Raw genomic sequence first — 17309 nt, forward strand, 5'->3', positions numbered from 1 at the left:
AGGCACAAGCCTACCGCACCCAGCCCTGTAGTTTCCAATTTAGTCTGAATGATTAAAAAGGCCAGCCTTGTTTCCCTAGTGCTGTTTTTGGCTTTTACCTTGGGTCTTTTGTCGGGCCTTAAAATCATGTCTGGTTGCGCAACTGTGGGAAGGGATTGGGTAAAGGGGGCGCCACCGCAGTTGCTGCGCCAACATCCAGGTATCCCAAACCCACCGCCTGGCCGGGCGGTGTCAAACGCTTCACTGGTCTCATCTTTTTAGAAACCCGTGGATACTCAAGGCATTTCCGGATAACGTGATCCCGGGTGCGCTTGATTTACACGAAACAAGCAAAACGCGACACTGCTAAGGACCTAGTTTATGCCCTCAAGGGCCAAGGTCGGACCCTCTATGGTGTTGGCAGCTATATGCACGTACCTCATGTATATTTCACTTGAAAAGGCTTTCAAAGAACTTAATTTAGCAGATAGACCAACAAAATGATTTATGATCCCTCGCCCCCAGCGTTCGGAAGAGCGAATCAGCTCTTCTTTAGATAATAGTGAGTGGCTCTGAAAAGAGCCTTTGGGTTTGACAAAGAGCTTGAGAATTTACTTGGAGCTGGTGTACTTGGTGACGGCCTTGGTGCCCTCCGACACCGCGTGCTTGGCTAGCTCCCCCGGAAGCAGCAGGCGCACGGCCGTCTGAATCTCCCTAGAGGTGATAGTAGAGCGCTTGTTGTAATGCGCCAGCCGGGAAGCCTCGCTCGCGATGCGCTCGAAGATGTCGTTGACGAAGGAGTTCATGATCCCCATGGCCTTAGAAGAGATGCCGGTGTCGGGGTGGACCTGCTTCAGCACCTTGTACACGTACACGGAGTAGCTCTCCTTGCGGCTGCGCTTGCGCTTCTTGCCATCCTTCTTCTGAGCCTTGGTCACCGCTTTCTTGGAGCCCTTCTTCGGGGCGGGAGCAGACTTGGCCGGCTCGGGCATGATGAAGTAATACTGGTAAGAAGGAAACAAGAACTTGGTCTCCTCTTTTTATATAATAGTTTATGCGGACGAGGTAGGGGGAAGGTCTCTGCTGATTGGTGATTATCCTTGGATGACGTCAGATGCCAGTTTTGCCCAATCAAAATAAGTATCCTGCATAATTGAGTCCTATTGGTCTAAATAAAAATCAAACGTTAGCCAATCGAACAGCTTCCTTTTCGCGCCCAGAAGAGGCTATAAAAACTGCGTTTTTCTACTTTCGTCTGTCGTTTTTAACTGTATAGATACAGGCCTTTTGCCATGTCTGGGCGTGGTAAGCAGGGAGGCAAAGCTCGCGCCAAGGCCAAGACCCGCTCTTCTCGGGCCGGGCTTCAGTTTCCCGTGGGCCGAGTACACCGCCTGCTCCGCAAAGGCAACTATGCCGAGCGGGTCGGTGCTGGGGCGCCGGTGTACCTGGCGGCGGTGCTGGAGTACCTGACCGCCGAGATCCTGGAGCTGGCGGGCAACGCGGCCCGCGACAACAAGAAGACTCGCATCATCCCGCGTCACCTCCAGCTGGCCATCCGCAACGACGAGGAGCTCAACAAACTGCTGGGCAAAGTCACCATCGCACAGGGTGGTGTTCTGCCCAACATCCAGGCCGTGCTGCTGCCAAAGAAGACCGAGAGCCACCACAAGGCGAAGGGCAAGTAGAACGCTGGATAGTTTGCAGCAACTCAATCCCAACGGAACCAAAGGCTCTTTTCAGAGCCACCTACAATTTTGTGGAAGAACTGAGCACTACTTTTAATATGATTTCTCGTCTTCGCCTACTACTAAACCACTCCAAAGGTTAACGTACATCAGTCTTCGGTGACTTGGTTAGGTAGTGGCAATCTCATTAGCTTTTTAAAAAGCCTGGATAACGTTAAAAGTATTAAACCGCCTTCATCTTAAGCTTAACACAAGAAGATTTGGTTTTTCTTAATTTGGCGTTATCCAAGTATATTATTCTATATGGTTCACTGTCGGGTTTTACTGACACTCCACCATTTTTAGATTGTTGGAAGCAAACATGACTTTGGCTTTGGGGCCAAATGCATTCTTGGTCTTGGTAAATGACAAACCGAGCATTCGACGTTTAGTCTAAATCTAGATCAACGGCTTGGATTCTTTATTTCTGAGAAAGATCTCTCGAATCAGAATAATTAGATTGCACTTGAACATTAATGATTGAGTTGAGAGAATAATTTCTAATTAGATTAATTAGAACAGTTAATTATGGTGCCAGGTAGTTGTCTTTGAAGCATTTTCTGAAAATTCATAGAAATTAAAATTTCTTGAGCTTTCTCACCCCCAGCCACACAAATTGATTTCTTAGTATAGAGATGACCATTAATTTGTTTCAGCATGGTAAATTACACTTTTAAAATATCTGACTTGATGTTTTTAATCTGTTTAATAAATCATATCTGGATGTACAAATGGAATAGATACTTAAGAGAAAATGAATTAGGTTTCTAGAGTATTGGAAAAATAAGCTGTAATGGAATTACTTTAATCTGAACGCGAAAAGCTCACATAAGGTTGTTTGACATTTTTAGGCCTTGAATTTCTCACATGCGAATCAGTTTTTCTTGGTTAAAAAAATACAAAAGTTTTTAAAATTTAAGTGATCAAAAAATAGACAATTGAGGGGAGAGGTGTATATGGCTCTCTTGTCCAGTATTGTAGCCACTAGTCAATTGTAGAGTGATCATTGGAAATTCCATAGCATGAATTTTATATAAAATACACATTGCATTTGGAAAAGTCAGTGCCAAAAAGTGTAAAATACCTAACAATTTTAATTTTGGTAACATACTGAAATATGTTGGCTATATTTGATTAAGCAAAATATTAAAAGTTAATCTTTTCTTGCTTTGTTCTAATGTTGCTCCTAAATGTAAATTACTTATATTGCTCTCATTTATTTCCACTGGAAATCACTGGTATAGTGAACAACTGTAAAGCGAAAATAGAAAATAAAATATGGAGGCCATGAACTGCTAAGACTGTCAGAGGAATTGGTGGACAACAAAAATTTGAGTCCTTGGCCAATCCGGTTACTGTTGGGTAGGCCTTCAGCATACTTTTTGTCCAATCAGCTTCAGACTCTCACTATAAATAAGCGGCTAGCTTTCTCTTTGTCCTTAACTGAATCTGGTTCTGAAATAATGGCGCGTACGAAGCAGACTGCTCGTAAGTCCACCGGCGGCAAGGCTCCGCGCAAGCAGCTGGCTACGAAGGCGGCTCGGAAGAGCGCTCCGGCCACCGGCGGCGTCAAGAAGCCCCATCGCTACCGGCCTGGTACAGTGGCTCTCCGCGAGATCCGCCGCTACCAGAAGTCCACCGAGCTGCTGATCAGAAAGTTGCCTTTTCAGCGTCTGGTGCGAGAGATCGCGCAGGACTTTAAGACCGACCTGCGCTTTCAGAGCTCGGCGGTGATGGCGCTGCAAGAGGCATGCGAGGCCTACCTGGTGGGGCTCTTTGAGGACACCAACCTGTGCGCCATCCACGCCAAGAGGGTGACTATCATGCCCAAGGATATCCAGCTCGCACGTCGTATCCGCGGCGAGAGGGCTTGAGTCTCAAGGACTCAGGATATATACCCAAAGGCTCTTTTCAGAGCCACCCACTTGCGCGCTGAAAAGATCTGTTTCTCTGAGGTATTCTTCCTGGTACTTGTTTTGCCTATAGCAGATAGGGTCCATTTCCAGACGTTATACAATCTGTTTTGTAAGGCTCAGCCTATCCCTGTTAAAATGTTAGTTTTGTAAATCTTAACATTTAATAATCTGGGAGCTTTCCGCAAGCATTGGGTGTAGCCAAAAGTTCCTTTGTGTGTTACCTGCCCATCTCCGCAGCCCGGTTTTGACCGTATGGTGGTTCTAATTTTCTGCCAACCTATACTGTAGTGTGTGTATATTCCTTGCCAACACGCCAAGAATAAAACTAAGGTTGAATTGAAGTTGGAAAAATTCAGGGTAATGTAGCTCATGCTGGCTAAAGTGAAAACATTCCCCTCTCCCGCCCCCCGTTTCCTAAGCAGTGTTGTTTTTGAAATTTTCAAGTCGAATTTTGGGCCTGCTTAAATCTCTTAAGTGTAGTTAATGACAGATGGTTTGGGGATTAAAAGTCGTCTGGAGAGAGCCCGCCAGAGAAAATTCCCTTTGAAGCCCCATATAAAAATATGTGTATGAGAGAAAGTGTTTTATCTGACTTCTGACAGTGGCTAAAACTTTGAACTGTCAGGAGTTTCCAAAATTAAGACTGCCTTGTAGGGAATTCTGTGGTAATTGTTTTGAGCACAGGATAAAATACTTGAGTCTTACTTAAATGTTACCTTCTCATTGAGGCTTTGTATGACTAAATAAAATCTGTATAATCCCCACCTAATTTTTTCACCCTAGAATTTGTCACTACATGCTGTACAATAGTTTGTTGATGTATTGCCTGTGTGTTCTAAAATACGGGCTCATGACAGGAGGAACTTTTGTTTACTCGCATATCTCCAGTAATATAGGAGCTTTTGATCAGTATTTGTTGGATAAATGAATGAATGCATGGCTATATAATAGTAAGGAAAGATAACCACATGGAAAATCTCAAATGAAAGAAATACATCAGCTTGCTAGATGTGTTGAAATCAGCTTCTTGTGGGCCATGAAAGCCCTTACCTCATCCATTCTTGTATTTAGAATGCTAGATTTCTATAACTTTTCTTCTGTGAGCTCTCTAGCATTCTTACAAGTATTCAAGACTTTCCCTGGCTAGTTGGCTTGTGTATGTGTGTTATCATCTCTGTCTCTCCTTAGCTTAGCTTGTGAAGGATGTAAGTGGAAAGGAAAGATCATAGTATTTTTACACTGAGCTTTAAAAAGCAGTTTTAACTCTCTTGTTTCAGTTGGCTATTTATGTATCTTCAGTTATTAGAATTGGTTACATTCTTAATACACTTTTTTGGAAATTCGATATCAAGATCACTACTGCAACATTCACAATCTGCTCATCCACATCTTCTTGTGTGTGGGTTCATGATTTCATTATTTCCACATATATGGAATTTAGAACAATAAGTAATTTATGATTAATATTTTACAAATTAAAATAATGCTCTAATACTTTTAATTGGAATCAACACCCTAAGCAAAACAAAATAGAGTGTTCCCCTCTCAGAAATTAGCTTTCTTCTGGAAAGGAAGATACACTATTTTGGAGAGAAGCAATGCCTCTGGGACACTTAAGTGGGGCCAACTGCTAAACCGATGGGTATTGTTGAGTGTGTAAGTAGTGCATTCCTTCTTTCTGTTCTGGGAAACTAACAGCTAGTAATAAGTCAGGAAGGGCTCACTAATCAATACTCTTGCTGGCTGGGTAGGGCATCCTCTTCTGGAGATATGCAGCCAATATACTCCCAGCTAAATTTCCAGTTATGATTACATGAGGAATTATTTATTCAGGGGACAGTGAGTAGTTCTAGTTATGTGGAAATGAATATGTCTTTTCAAAACACTCCATGCACTGAATTACAATAGTCTGGTAACCATCCAACTAAGCTTGTTTGTCAGGAGGTCGTGACCAGCCTGACCAACATGGTAAAACCCCGTCTTTACTAAAAATACAAAAAATTTAACCAGGTGTGGTGGCATGTGCCTGTAGTCCCAGCTACTTGGGAGGCTGAGGCAAGAGAATCGCTTGAACTCGGGAGGTGGAGGTTGCTGTGAGCCGAGATAGCGCCACTGCAGTCCAGCCTGGGCGACATAGGGAGACTCCATCTCAAAAACACAAAACAAACAAATAAAAAATAAATTTAAAAAAGGACATAATTCTTGTGTCTGAATTTCCTGAGATGGCAAAACTCATAAGTGGCATGACAATCCTTTTCAAGGCCCAAAATAAAAGGACCTTGACATGCCCATACAGTAATATGGACAACAGGCCGGGTGCGGTGGCTCATGCCTGTAATCCAAGCACTTTGGGAGGCCGAGGTGGGTGGATTGCTTGAGTCCAGGAGTTGAAAACCAGCCTGGGCAATGTGGTGAAACCCCATATCTCCAAAAAATAAAAAAATTAGCCGGGTGTGGTGGTGTGCGCCTGTAGTCCCAGATACTCAGGAGGCTGCGGTGGGAGAATCGCTTGTGCCCAGAAGTCGAAGGTTGCAATGAACCGAGATCGTATCACTGTCCTCCCGCCTGGGTGACAAAGCGAGACCCTGTCTTAAAAAAAAAAAAAGATAACATGAAGAACTGACCTCACTATTCTTAAAATAGCCTTTGGCTTTTCTCAGAAGACATATTTTTTCTGAGTGTAGTTATTCACCCATTAGTGCTCTTGGAATCAACTTAGTAAGTATTCAGAACCATCCTTACTGTCAGTCATCACCACCTTGGACTACTATGCTTGACCATCTACTTACCCGGCAGTTACTAAGTATTTAACTCACTTACTAATTGTAGCAGTGTTTACAGGATACATTTGTAACATAACACTCAGGTAAGAAAAGGTTAATTACATACAGAATTAAACAAAAATATCAGAGCACATACAATGAAGTTAACTATTATTTTTTAACATGTTATTTCAGCAGCACCCTAACATATGTACATGTAATTATTGGGTCACTACAGAATATGTGTATGTTTGAAAGACCCTTAATTGGAAGGCTTCTAAGGCGAATTTTCTTTTTTTATTCCAAACTCTTGTAAGTGCAAAAATTAAAAATAGAAAACAAAATAAAACATGACAAGTGTATACATTGGTAAACATAAAACTGCATGTTTTTGTTTAAACATTCCCATCAAGTAGCTCCTTTCCTAGAGGTCAGGAAATAGGGCTGAGAACTCTACCGTTTTCAATCTAGAGATTATGAAACTCTAGAGAAATATGTCTAGTAGCAATTCATATACTTTTCCTAGTAAGCATATTAAAAACTGAATACTATACTACATTCCTTACAGCCCAGTTTCCCAGAATCATAAATAAAATCCCACCAGTATCTACTATGTAACTCCCAGTAAGATGCTGATTTTTGCCAAAGTTGTGTCCCAGTAAAATGCCTTTAAGATACTACAAACTGGCCTGGCACAGTGGCTCACGCCTGTTAATCCCAGCACTTTGGGAGGCCTAGGCGGGTGGATTACCTGAGGTCATGTGTCTGAGACCAACCTGGCCACCAAGGCAAAACCCCTAAAAATAGGCGCTAGCAAAGGTACCTTGTTAGTAGTTAGTATCTACATTAAGGACTTAAAAAAAAAATCTTAAAATTCTGGCAACGTACACAGAGAGGTTAAAAATTAAAACCGGAACGTCATGAGTGTGTTGTCGAGTGGTAAAGCAGCTGAAAACGGACTCGTGTCATCTTTTCATGATTATTAAAGTGGCTCTGAAAAGAGCCTTTGTTTCTGTGCGCTTTTCAACTCGGTCTTTACTTAGTCTTGTGGTGGCTCTCAGTCTTCTTTGGCAGCAGCACGGCCTGGATGTTGGGCAGAACACCACCCTGTGCGATGGTGACTTTGCCCAGCAGTTTGTTGAGCTCCTCGTCGTTGCGGATGGCCAGCTGGAGGTGACGCGGGATGATGCGAGTCTTCTTGTTGTCGCGGGCCGCGTTGCCCGCCAGCTCCAGGATCTCGGCGGTCAGGTACTCCAGCACCGCCGCCAGGTACACCGGCGCCCCAGCACCGACCCGCTCGGCATAGTTGCCTTTGCGGAGCAGGCGGTGTACTCGGCCCACGGGAAACTGAAGCCCGGCCCGAGAAGAGCGGGTCTTGGCCTTGGCGCGAGCTTTGCCTCCCTGCTTACCACGCCCAGACATGGCAAAAGGCCTGTATCTATACAGTTAAAAACGACAGACGAAAGTAGAAAAACGCAGTTTTTATAGCCTCTTCTGGGCGCGAAAAGGAAGCTGTTCGATTGGCTAACGTTTGATTTTTATTTAGACCAATAGGACTCAATTATGCAGGATACCTATTTTGATTGGGCAAAACTGGCATCTGACGTCATCCAAGGATAATCACCAATAAGCAGTGACCTATTCTACTCCTAATTTGCATAATAGCGTTTAAATAAAGAGGACGAAACAGCCCTAGGATTGTTGTCTTCTGTTTTTCACCATGCCTGAACCACTAAAATCTGCTCCAGCCCCTAAAAAGGGCTCCAAGAAGGCCATTAACAAGGCGCAGAAGAAGGATGGAAAGAAGCGGAAACGCAGCCGCAAGGAAAGCTACTCCGTGTACGTGTACAAAGTGCTGAAGCAAGTCCACCCCGACACCGGCATTTCCTCCAAGGCTATGGGGATTATGAACTCCTTTGTTAACGACATCTTCGAGCGTATCGCCGGAGAAGCGTCACGCCTGGCGCATTATAACAAGCGCTCGACCATCACTTCGAGGGAGATTCAGACGGCCGTGCGCCTACTGCTGCCCGGGGAGTTGGCTAAGCATGCCGTGTCCGAGGGCACCAAGGCCGTCACCAAGTACACCAGCTCCAAGTGAGCCCCTCGCTGCAGTTACAGGTCTGCTCTGACCCACACTCCAAAGGCTCTTTTCAGAGCCGTCCACGTTTCTCAAGAAAGAGCCAGTTCGCTGTTAGCTTGTCTCCCCTTAGGTACCCTTTAGGACTCGCTTCGTACATATAAATGTACACATACATGTGTTTTTTTTTTTTTTTTTTTTTTTTTTGAGGTGGGGTCTCACTCTTGCCCAGCCTGGAGTGCAATGGCACGATTTCGGTTCACTGAAATCTCCACCTTCCGGGTTCAAGCGATTCTTCTGCCTCAGCCTCCCGAGTTGCTGGGACCACAGGCGTGTGGCACCATGCCTTGCTAATTTTTGTATTTTTAGTAGATAGGGAGTTTCGCCATGTTGGTGAGACAGGTCTCGAACTCCTGACCTTAGGTGATATACACTTGCCTCCTCCCAAAGTGTTGGGATCACAGGTGTCAGCCTCCGCGCCCAGCCCAAGATATTTTAGAGGATTATTAGTAAGTATGAGTGACCGTGGCTTAGGGAAGACACAATTCCCCAAGACCATGAGCAAGTGGTTCTGAGGCAGTCAGAATGCAACTGTTTTATACATTTTAGGGAAGCAGAAGTTACAGGTAAAGTCATGAATCAATATGTGGAGGGTTAGACCAGGTGCGGTGGCTTATGCCTGTAATCCCAGCACTTTGGGAGTCCGAGGCGGGCGGACCACTTGAGATCAGGAGTTTGAGACCAGCCTGGCCAACATGGAGAAACCCTGTCTGTACCAAAAATACAAAAATTAGCCGGGCATGGTGGCACGTGCCTGTAATACCAGCTTCTCAGGAGGCTGAGGCAGGAGAATCGCTTGAACCCGCAGACGGGTTGCAGTGAGCCTAGCCGTGATAGTGCCACTGCACTGTAGCCTGGGCAACAGAGCAAGCCTCTATCTCAAAATCAATCAATCAATCAATCAGGTAAATCAAAGAAAATGAACTGGAAAAAAAATTGCTCTTAATATTACTGTGAATACTTAGTGAGTGTTCTGTAGATGTGTTATAATTAAATTGCCAGAAATATTCTAGTTATGCTTAAATCAATTTTTAAAATTGTGAGAAAACTCATACCTGTAAAGATTAAAAAGGCATCTGCACTGAGATTGCTTTTCCAGAGCCTTTGAATCCTCACACTTCCTTAAAGAAATCCAACCTGAAAAATATTTTCTAACACGTGTGATTTATGCTAGGAATTTCCAATTTAGGATTCTAGTCAATAAATTATCATAATGTTAGCAAAGACATATAAATATTAATGGAATAAGTAAGAATAATACGTTCAAAGAGTGAAGCATATTTACATAATTGCTAACTTTTACTTTTGGTTGTCTATTGAAACTGTAGAATCCAAAGGAAAATGTCCCCTTTGTCCTCTGAAGGTTTGGTGAAAAATCAACTCACAAAAGGCAGATTAATAGGAGAAAAAGCATACACATTTATTAATGTGCATAGGGGAGAATCAGTGATTACTGCCTCCCCCTCCCCCCCATGCCCCAAGCAATAGAATAGAGATGATTACATACCCTTTTCCTTAGGGAAAAGGGAGATGGGTAACTGTGGATTATTTTAGAGGGTATTAAGTGATTTTTAGGGGAATTCAATAGACTTGAATAACATATAACAGCCTAGGACAAAATCTGTTTGGCCCACAGACCAGACAACGGTTTGTGACAAAGGTTTGTCTCAGTGTGTTGACAGACTTCCGTCTTCTTGCAATATGAGTTTTCAGTTAAGGAAGACTCAGAGAAGGGACCAGAGGTAATTGCTTTCTTCTTTAGCAGGTCTATACTTTAGAGAGATAAGGGAATTTCAGAGAACAACTTCATTCTGTGATTTCAGATAGAGAAATGAGAGACAGGAATAGGAGGAAGTTCAGAAAGACCTTCAGGATTTTTCTTCAGTTCAGTATGTCAAAACTCCATATTTGGGGGAATCGGTTTCTGAGCCCCAACAATACAATCCCATTAGATGAAGCATCTATTCTTGATACATGAGTATCATGTTAGAAAAAAAGCTCAAAAGATTTTTAAAAAATATTAGGCTGAGTGTGGTGGCTCATGCCTGTAAACGCCAGAAATTTGGAAGGTTGAGGCAGGTGGATTACTTGAGGTCAGAAGTTTGAGTTCAGCCGGGCTAATATGGTGAAACCATCTCTACAGAAATACAACGATTAGTAGAGTGTGGTGGCACGCTCCTGTAATCCCAGTTTCTTGGGAGGCTGAGGCAGAAGAATTGCTTGAATCCAGGAGGCAGAGGCTGCAGTGAGCTGATATCACACCACTGCACTCCAGCCTGGCGACAGAGCAAGACTACACCTAAAAGAAAAGAAAAGAAAAAAAGTAGGAAAATACTTTCCAGAAATCTTGGCAAAATTGTTTATTATTATTATTTTTGAGACAAGGTCTCGCTCTGTTGCCCAGGCTGGAGTGCAGTGGCACAATCACCGCTCACTGTACCTTGGCTTCCCCAAGCCCAATCAATCCTCCCAACTCAGCCTCCTGGGTTGCTGGGACTACAGGCACAGACCACCACGCCCAGCTAATGTTTGTATCTTTTTTGGTGGAGACAGTGTTTCACCATGTTGCTGCGGCTGTTTTCAAACTTCTGTGCTCAAGTGATCCTCTTTCCTTGGCCTTCCAAAATGTTGGGATTACAGGTGTGAGTCACTATGTCCTGCTCCAATTTTTTTTTTTTTTTTTTGAGATGGAGTCTCTCTCTGTCGCCCACACTGGAGTGCAGTGGCGTGATCTCGGCTCACTGCTGCAAGCTCTGCCTCCCGGGTTCACGCCATTCTGCCTCAGCCTCACGAGTAGCTGGGACTACAGGCTCCCGCTACCACGCCCCGCTAATTTTTTTGCATTTCTAGCAGAGACGAGGTTTCATCGTGTTAGCTAGGATGGTCTCAATCTCCCAACCTCGTGATCTGCCCACCTCGGCCTCCCAAAACAGGTGTGAGCCACTGCGCCCGGCCTGGATTCTCTTTTTCGGTAGAGATTAGCTTTTTCTGAGTGAAGGGTGGCATGACACACCACCCCAAAATATACCACATTGACATAAAGATTATTTGAGTTGAGGGCCACTGAGAAGAAGCAGATACAAGAAAACTCTGCCCTCTCCCTATTTGCCTAAAGGCAGGACATAAATGTGCAGAGGTGTGGCTCCTCCTCTATCTACCAGAGAGGACAAAAAATAATCACCAGAGAGGACTCATCAGCCTAGAGAGGGCACCAGAGCAATCTGCATAACAACTTTACTAACCAGCCTTTATCTACCATTAGTTTACTATACATTTGCCTTCCCACAATTTGTTACTCCTACAGACTCAAAATCCTTTTCCTTTGTCTTTTAATTTCTCTAAAAACTTATTGATCTTATTAAAGATGCTGTATATAAACTGGAGTTTTAAGTCACATTTTTAATTACTCATTTCTAGGTACTCCCACTTGTGACATGTGCTGTACACATGTTAATAAACTTGTTTGTTTTTCTCTTCTTAATGTGTCTTTTGTCACAAGAGCTTTAGCTGAGAACTCAGAAGTGTAGAGGGAAAATAATTTTTTCCTCCCACATGAGGCTTCCAGGAAAACCAGATCTTCCTGACAAAATTAATGACATACTTTGACAAACTTTCTACTCTCTTAGTTATCTTCTTGGTTTTCCAATGTTTTTCTTTCATATATTAAATCTGATTTATGATATGAATGTATGTCTTGATTTTAACTGTATGTATAAACATATTCTCTTTATTGTAATTGTGATGATGTTCGAAGTGGGAAATGAAGAACACGCCTCAAAAAGAGTCTTCAGCCAGGCACGGTGGCTCATGCCTGTAATCCCAGCACTTTGGGAAGCTGAGGTGGGTGGATCACGAGGTCAGGAGTTTGAGACCAGCCTGACCAACATGGTGAAACCCTATCTCTACTAAAAATACAAAAAAAATTAGCTGGGCCTGGTGGTACGCACCTGTAATCCCAGCTACTTAGGAGGTTGAGGCAGGAGAATCGCTTGCACCAGGGAGGCAGAGGTTGCAGTGAGCTGAGATCCAGCCATTGCACTCCAGCCTGGGCAACAGAGTGAGACTCCGTCTCAAAAAAAAAAAAAAAAAGTCTTCATTTGATTATATTTTATTTTTATTTTAGCTATTAATATCTTCTAATAGCTGTTTTAGAAGTTATATCAAAACATAAAACTCTAACCATTTATTCAAATATATTAGAAATGTAAATGACATAAGAATTGTTAAGTACTTTATTTGGACTAGTGCAAATAGCATAAATGTGAATTTAAATCTATACAAAAAGTTAAGTAATTGAATATCAGTAAAATATTAATCAATAAATAATAAACATAAATTACATATGTATGACTAGTGAGATCTTACTAAGCTAGTCTAGCCATTTTGCTCAATTATCTCCATTATTTCCTACAGCTTCCTGTGGAGTAACTCTTATTGTCTTTACTCTCATTATAAAGATAAGGAAATTAAGACATAAACAGCAAAAGTGTCTGCAACGAAGTCACAATTTAAGTCTAGGTTTGTTCCATTGCAGAGGCTGAGTTCCTCACTATTCTCCAAAGTAAATATCTACATGAAAACACTGAAAAACAAAGAAATTACATGTTAAATTGTGTCAGGATTACAGTTTCTTTAGAGTTAAAAGAATTTCACAGTGTATCCATGCATGTAAAAAATATTAAATATATGAAAAGATGACTATTTCAATAGATAGATGTCATAAAGTTAATAGGATAATCTTTGGACTGTGATTTATAGATATTTTTCAGTTTACTTAATCTGAATTTCCTAAATTTTTAACTGTGTACATGAATTGCTTTCTAATTATTTGGACATCAACTGATTTACTACAGTTCAATTCGGGCACTAATTATTTGGAGTTAGCTGGACCTCACCAGTTAAAGGGCACATTTCCCAACAAGACTATCCCAACTTCAGACACCAGCTGCAAGTGGGGTTCCCAGGCCACTTGCTCTTCTGAGCAACTGGCTTCAAATCCAGGGATTCCCACTACCCCTTCATGTTGAATAATTTGCTAGAATGACTCATAGAATCTAAAAAGTGCTATCCTTATGATTATAGTTTTATCATAAAGAATACAAATCAGGACCAGTCAGATGAAGAGACACATAGGGCAAGTCTTGGAAGGGTCCTGGGCAAAGCTTCTGTGCCATCTCTATGTGGAACCAGCAGTCACCTCCCTAGGATATTTATGTGTTCCCAAACCAATAAACTTACTGACCTTGGTATTCAGAGCTTTTATGAGGGTTTCATTATGTAGGCAGGATTGATTGAATCCTTGACCATATGATTGAACTTGTTGGGGCCCAGGGAAAGCTTTCCCTTTGTACTCTGAAGCTTCACTGAAAATCCTGTCAAGAGGCAGATTAATAGAAGAAAAGGCATACACATTTATTTAACATGTACACAGTAGCCTTCAGAATGAAGACTTAAAGATACAGGGGAAATTGTCCATTTTTATGCTTAGGTTCAACAAAGTATGGACAGCTATGTAGAAATATGATTGGACATAAGGAGTATGATCTAATGCTAAGAGACTGAGTGGGGAAATCCAGCCAGGCCTGTCTAGATTCTTGGGCTGTCTGTGTAGTATTTCTTTTGTACATGGAACGGTGGTCTTACGACTTACAGTCAAACAAGGTAAGTTAAATAATTTCTTTGTGGCCAGTTTTTACAGGAAAAAATAAAGTTTATAGGTTTCTTTTTTCTTTTCTTTTCCTTCTTTTTTTTTTTTTTGAGATGGAATCTCGCTTGGTTGTCCAGCCTGGAGTGCTGTGGTGTAATTTCAGCTTACTGTAACCGCTGCCTCCCAGGTTCAAGAGATTCTCCTGCCTCAGCCTCCTGAGTAGCTGATATTACAGACATGTGACACCATGCCCGGTTAATTTTTATATTTTTAGTAAAGACAGGGTTTCACCATGTTGGCCAGGTTCGTCTTGACCTCCTGACCTTAAGTGATCTGCCTGCCTTGGCCTCTCTAAGTGCTGGGATTACAGGCATGAGCCTCCACACCCAGCCTAAACAAGCTTATATTAAAGATGACAATTTATTACTTATAAACAAATCAATAAATCTTGCTGAGTAACTAGTTCATTAACTCAAGACTCAATCAACAAAACCAAAAGTAAATTCTGAATGTAACACGGAATTTAAAAACCATAATACTCAATGATGGTAAACATACACAAGAACAGTTACTGCTGGCAAAAGTGAATGGAATAAAACTTTTGAGGAAAATGTAGTAACAGTCATCAAACTACCTTAAAATCTGCATCCTTTGTGACAAAGCACTTCAATTCTACATTTTCCTCAGGAAGTAAATTTTGTACAGTTCTCTTTTAAAATAGGAAAAAGAAAATTAGAAAGCACATTTTGCTAAATACTAGAAATATTGTTAAAGTGGACCTAGAAAATTCCTATGATGGAATATTAAGGAGATATAAATTACTGCTTTTAAAAATTTTCCTAATGTGAATTTTCTAAACTTTTAACTGTGAACAAAGATTCCCTTTTGCAAACCATCTTGATTAAATTATAGACGGAATAGAATTTTGGTAATAGTTCCGAGTATGTATAATGTTAAAGGTGGTACTTAATCAACAGGGAGAAGATGAATTATTTAAAAAATCTTGTTGATTAATAAATTCCTAGGGAATTGGTTAACACTTTAGTAGGGAGAATTCAGGAGGAGAAATAATAAGCAGACATTAAAATCACTTTTTGTAAACTCTTTAGATAAGGGAAATTGATTAAAATAAGAGCGCGAAGTTGTAAAATGCCATATACTGCATACATATTGTAGGAAAAAAATGTGCATTTATCTGCTCACCAAAATATCTTACTAGCTAGCAGTAGAGCTCTTTGTGTGATGGGAAAATGGGGATAACAGGCTGTTGTTACTGCACTGGTTTTTTTTTTTTTAAATATGTATATATAAAAAAAAGAGGGCCTCCTAGGGTGTAAGTGCTACCACGCTGGGCTAATGTTTTAATTTAATTTAATTGTTTTCTTGGTAGAGATGGGGGTCTCACTATTTTGCTCACGCTGATCTCAAACTCCTGACGTCCAGGTACACTCCCACCTTGGCCTCCTAAAATGGTGGGATCACAGACATGAGCCACCGAGCCCGGTCACTTTTTTGTATTGCCCACAGTGTTGATGTATATCTTCTGCGTTCAAAAGCAATTTTTTAAAGCCTTATAACGTGGTAACAAAATAGTTTGCACATTACAAAATTCAGAACACGGAAACAAGAAGCTCGCCTTTTTTCCCTATTTCGGTTTGGCCCTTTCGATTTCCCCTCCCCCACCGGGGCGGGACTTCCCGCCGACTTCTTTCAGGTTCTCAGTTCGGTCCGCCAACGGTCTTATAAAGGCGCTGCCTCAGGCCAGAGTCCTCACAAGGCGTTGTGTGCGACTCGTCTTGCTCGTCATGTCTGGCCGCGGCAAAGGCGGGAAGGGTCTTGGCAAAGGCGGCGCTAAGCGCCACCGCAAGGTGCTGCGTGACAACATCCAGGGCATCACCAAGCCGGCCATCCGGCGCCTTGCTCGCCGCGGCGGCGTGAAGCGCATCTCTGGCCTCATCTACGAGGAGACCCGCGGGGTGCTGAAAGTCTTCCTGGAGAACGTGATCCGGGACGCTGTGACCTATACGGAGCACGCCAAGCGCAAGACGGTCACCGCCATGGATGTGGTTTACGCGCTGAAGCGCCAGGGTCGCACCCTCTACGGTTTCGGTGGCTGAGCGTCGTCATTTCCTATCAATAAAAGGCCCTTTTCAGGGCCCCCTTACTTTCTCAGCTGAGGAGTGGTAACACTGGATTTGGTAGGGCCGGAAATTTGCTTGCAAGTCAGTTTTGGGGCGAGCAGTTTTCTGGACAGCGGCACACGTGGTCATCCACCCGCGGTCACTGTTGGTAAAACTAATTACGAGTTGTAAGGCGGTCTAAACTTGCTCAAAATTCATAAGCTTGTTTACGTAATGGCGAATGTGCAGTACCAGTAACTCTTGTAGTCCCTGTAGTGACTTGACAATGGTCATCGGAATCGTTTTTGAAAAACCCCTAAATCCACAAGTATTTGGTTTTTTGTTTTCTGTTTTTTGTTTTTTTTTTTTTTTTTGTCAGCGAGTTGGAGTGCAGTGGCGCGATCTCGGCTCACTGCAACCTCCGCCTCCTGGGTGCAAGCAATTCTGCCTCAGCCTGCCGAGTAGCTGGGATTACAGGTATGCGCCACCACACCCAGCTAATTTTTGTATTTTTAGTAGAGATGGTGTTTCACCATGTTGGCCAGGATGGTCTCATCTCACCTCGTGATCCGCCCGCCTTGGCCTCCTAACGTGCGGCCTCTTAAGGGATTTTAAGAGAATTTTTTACTTTTCTCCACTTTCATTAACATATGACAAATTATGACATGTACAATCTGATCTGACATACATTCATTGTGGAATGATTACATCGAGCTTAACATCCATCTCACTTTCTGGTGAGAACATTTAAAGCTTACTATCAGCAATTTTCAAGTATAAAGTACATTAACTATTGTCACCATGCTTTAAAATAGATCTCCAGAATTTATACCTCTTGAGTCCCATTATACCTCCATCCTCATTCTCTGGCAGGGACCATTTTACTGAGTTCAACATTTTTAGACTCCTCATGTAAGTGATACCATGCAGTTTTTGTTTTTCTGTGCCTGGTTTGTTTTACTTAGCATAATGTAAGAAATGACAAGATTCATTTTTTTTAAGGCTGAGTAGTATTCCATTG

The 17309-nt window shown here is 42.4% G+C and overlaps 6 protein-coding genes across 6 annotated transcripts; 4 read left to right on the forward strand and 2 right to left on the reverse strand.

Annotated features, from left to right (window-relative positions):
* Window positions 1-542: 542 nt before the first annotated feature.
* LOC103221948 (histone H2B type 1-F/J/L) lies at window positions 543-1012 on the reverse strand. Its single transcript, XM_007973410.3, has one exon. The coding sequence runs from the start codon at window positions 969-971 to the stop codon at window positions 591-593; it is 381 nt and encodes a 126-aa protein (XP_007971601.1). The 5' UTR covers window positions 972-1012; the 3' UTR covers window positions 543-590.
* A 213-nt stretch (window positions 1013-1225) lies between these two features.
* Window positions 1226-2555, forward strand: LOC103221947 (histone H2A type 1). Its single transcript, XM_007973409.3, has one exon. It carries the CDS (start codon window positions 1272-1274, stop codon window positions 1662-1664), a length of 393 nt encoding a protein of 130 aa, XP_007971600.1. The 5' UTR covers window positions 1226-1271; the 3' UTR covers window positions 1665-2555.
* A 104-nt stretch (window positions 2556-2659) lies between these two features.
* Window positions 2660-4391, forward strand: LOC103221946 (histone H3.1). The gene has a single exon (XM_073005743.1). It carries the CDS (start codon window positions 3167-3169, stop codon window positions 3575-3577), a length of 411 nt encoding a protein of 136 aa, XP_072861844.1. The 5' UTR covers window positions 2660-3166; the 3' UTR covers window positions 3578-4391.
* Window positions 4392-5893: 1502 nt separating this feature from the next.
* LOC103221936 (histone H2A type 1-J) lies at window positions 5894-7852 on the reverse strand. The gene has a single exon (XM_073005744.1). The coding sequence runs from the start codon at window positions 7801-7803 to the stop codon at window positions 7417-7419; it is 387 nt and encodes a 128-aa protein (XP_072861845.1). The 5' UTR covers window positions 7804-7852; the 3' UTR covers window positions 5894-7416.
* Window positions 7853-8067: 215 nt separating this feature from the next.
* LOC103221937 (histone H2B type 1-M) lies at window positions 8068-8545 on the forward strand. Its single transcript, XM_007973399.3, has one exon. The coding sequence runs from the start codon at window positions 8102-8104 to the stop codon at window positions 8480-8482; it is 381 nt and encodes a 126-aa protein (XP_007971590.1). The 5' UTR covers window positions 8068-8101; the 3' UTR covers window positions 8483-8545.
* A 7381-nt stretch (window positions 8546-15926) lies between these two features.
* Window positions 15927-16332, forward strand: LOC103222369 (histone H4). Its single transcript, XM_073005747.1, has one exon. It carries the CDS (start codon window positions 15974-15976, stop codon window positions 16283-16285), a length of 312 nt encoding a protein of 103 aa, XP_072861848.1. The 5' UTR covers window positions 15927-15973; the 3' UTR covers window positions 16286-16332.
* Window positions 16333-17309: the final 977 nt, after the last annotated feature.

The sequence above is a fragment of the Chlorocebus sabaeus genome, chromosome 17 (assembly GCF_047675955.1).
Source record: "Chlorocebus sabaeus isolate Y175 chromosome 17, mChlSab1.0.hap1, whole genome shotgun sequence".
Lineage (NCBI taxonomy): Eukaryota > Metazoa > Chordata > Mammalia > Primates > Cercopithecidae > Chlorocebus > Chlorocebus sabaeus.

Bases quoted from the DNA above. Each gene is read 5' to 3' on its own strand.
- LOC103221948 (XM_007973410.3), bottom strand. From the start codon at position 971: ATGCCCGAGCCGGCCAAGTCTGCTCCCGCCCCGAAGAAGGGCTCCAAG.
- LOC103221947 (XM_007973409.3), top strand. From the start codon at position 1,272: ATGTCTGGGCGTGGTAAGCAGGGAGGCAAAGCTCGCGCCAAGGCCAAG.
- LOC103222369 (XM_073005747.1), top strand. From the start codon at position 15,974: ATGTCTGGCCGCGGCAAAGGCGGGAAGGGTCTTGGCAAAGGCGGCGCT.
- LOC103221936 (XM_073005744.1), bottom strand. From the start codon at position 7,803: ATGTCTGGGCGTGGTAAGCAGGGAGGCAAAGCTCGCGCCAAGGCCAAG.
- LOC103221937 (XM_007973399.3), top strand. From the start codon at position 8,102: ATGCCTGAACCACTAAAATCTGCTCCAGCCCCTAAAAAGGGCTCCAAG.
- LOC103221946 (XM_073005743.1), top strand. From the start codon at position 3,167: ATGGCGCGTACGAAGCAGACTGCTCGTAAGTCCACCGGCGGCAAGGCT.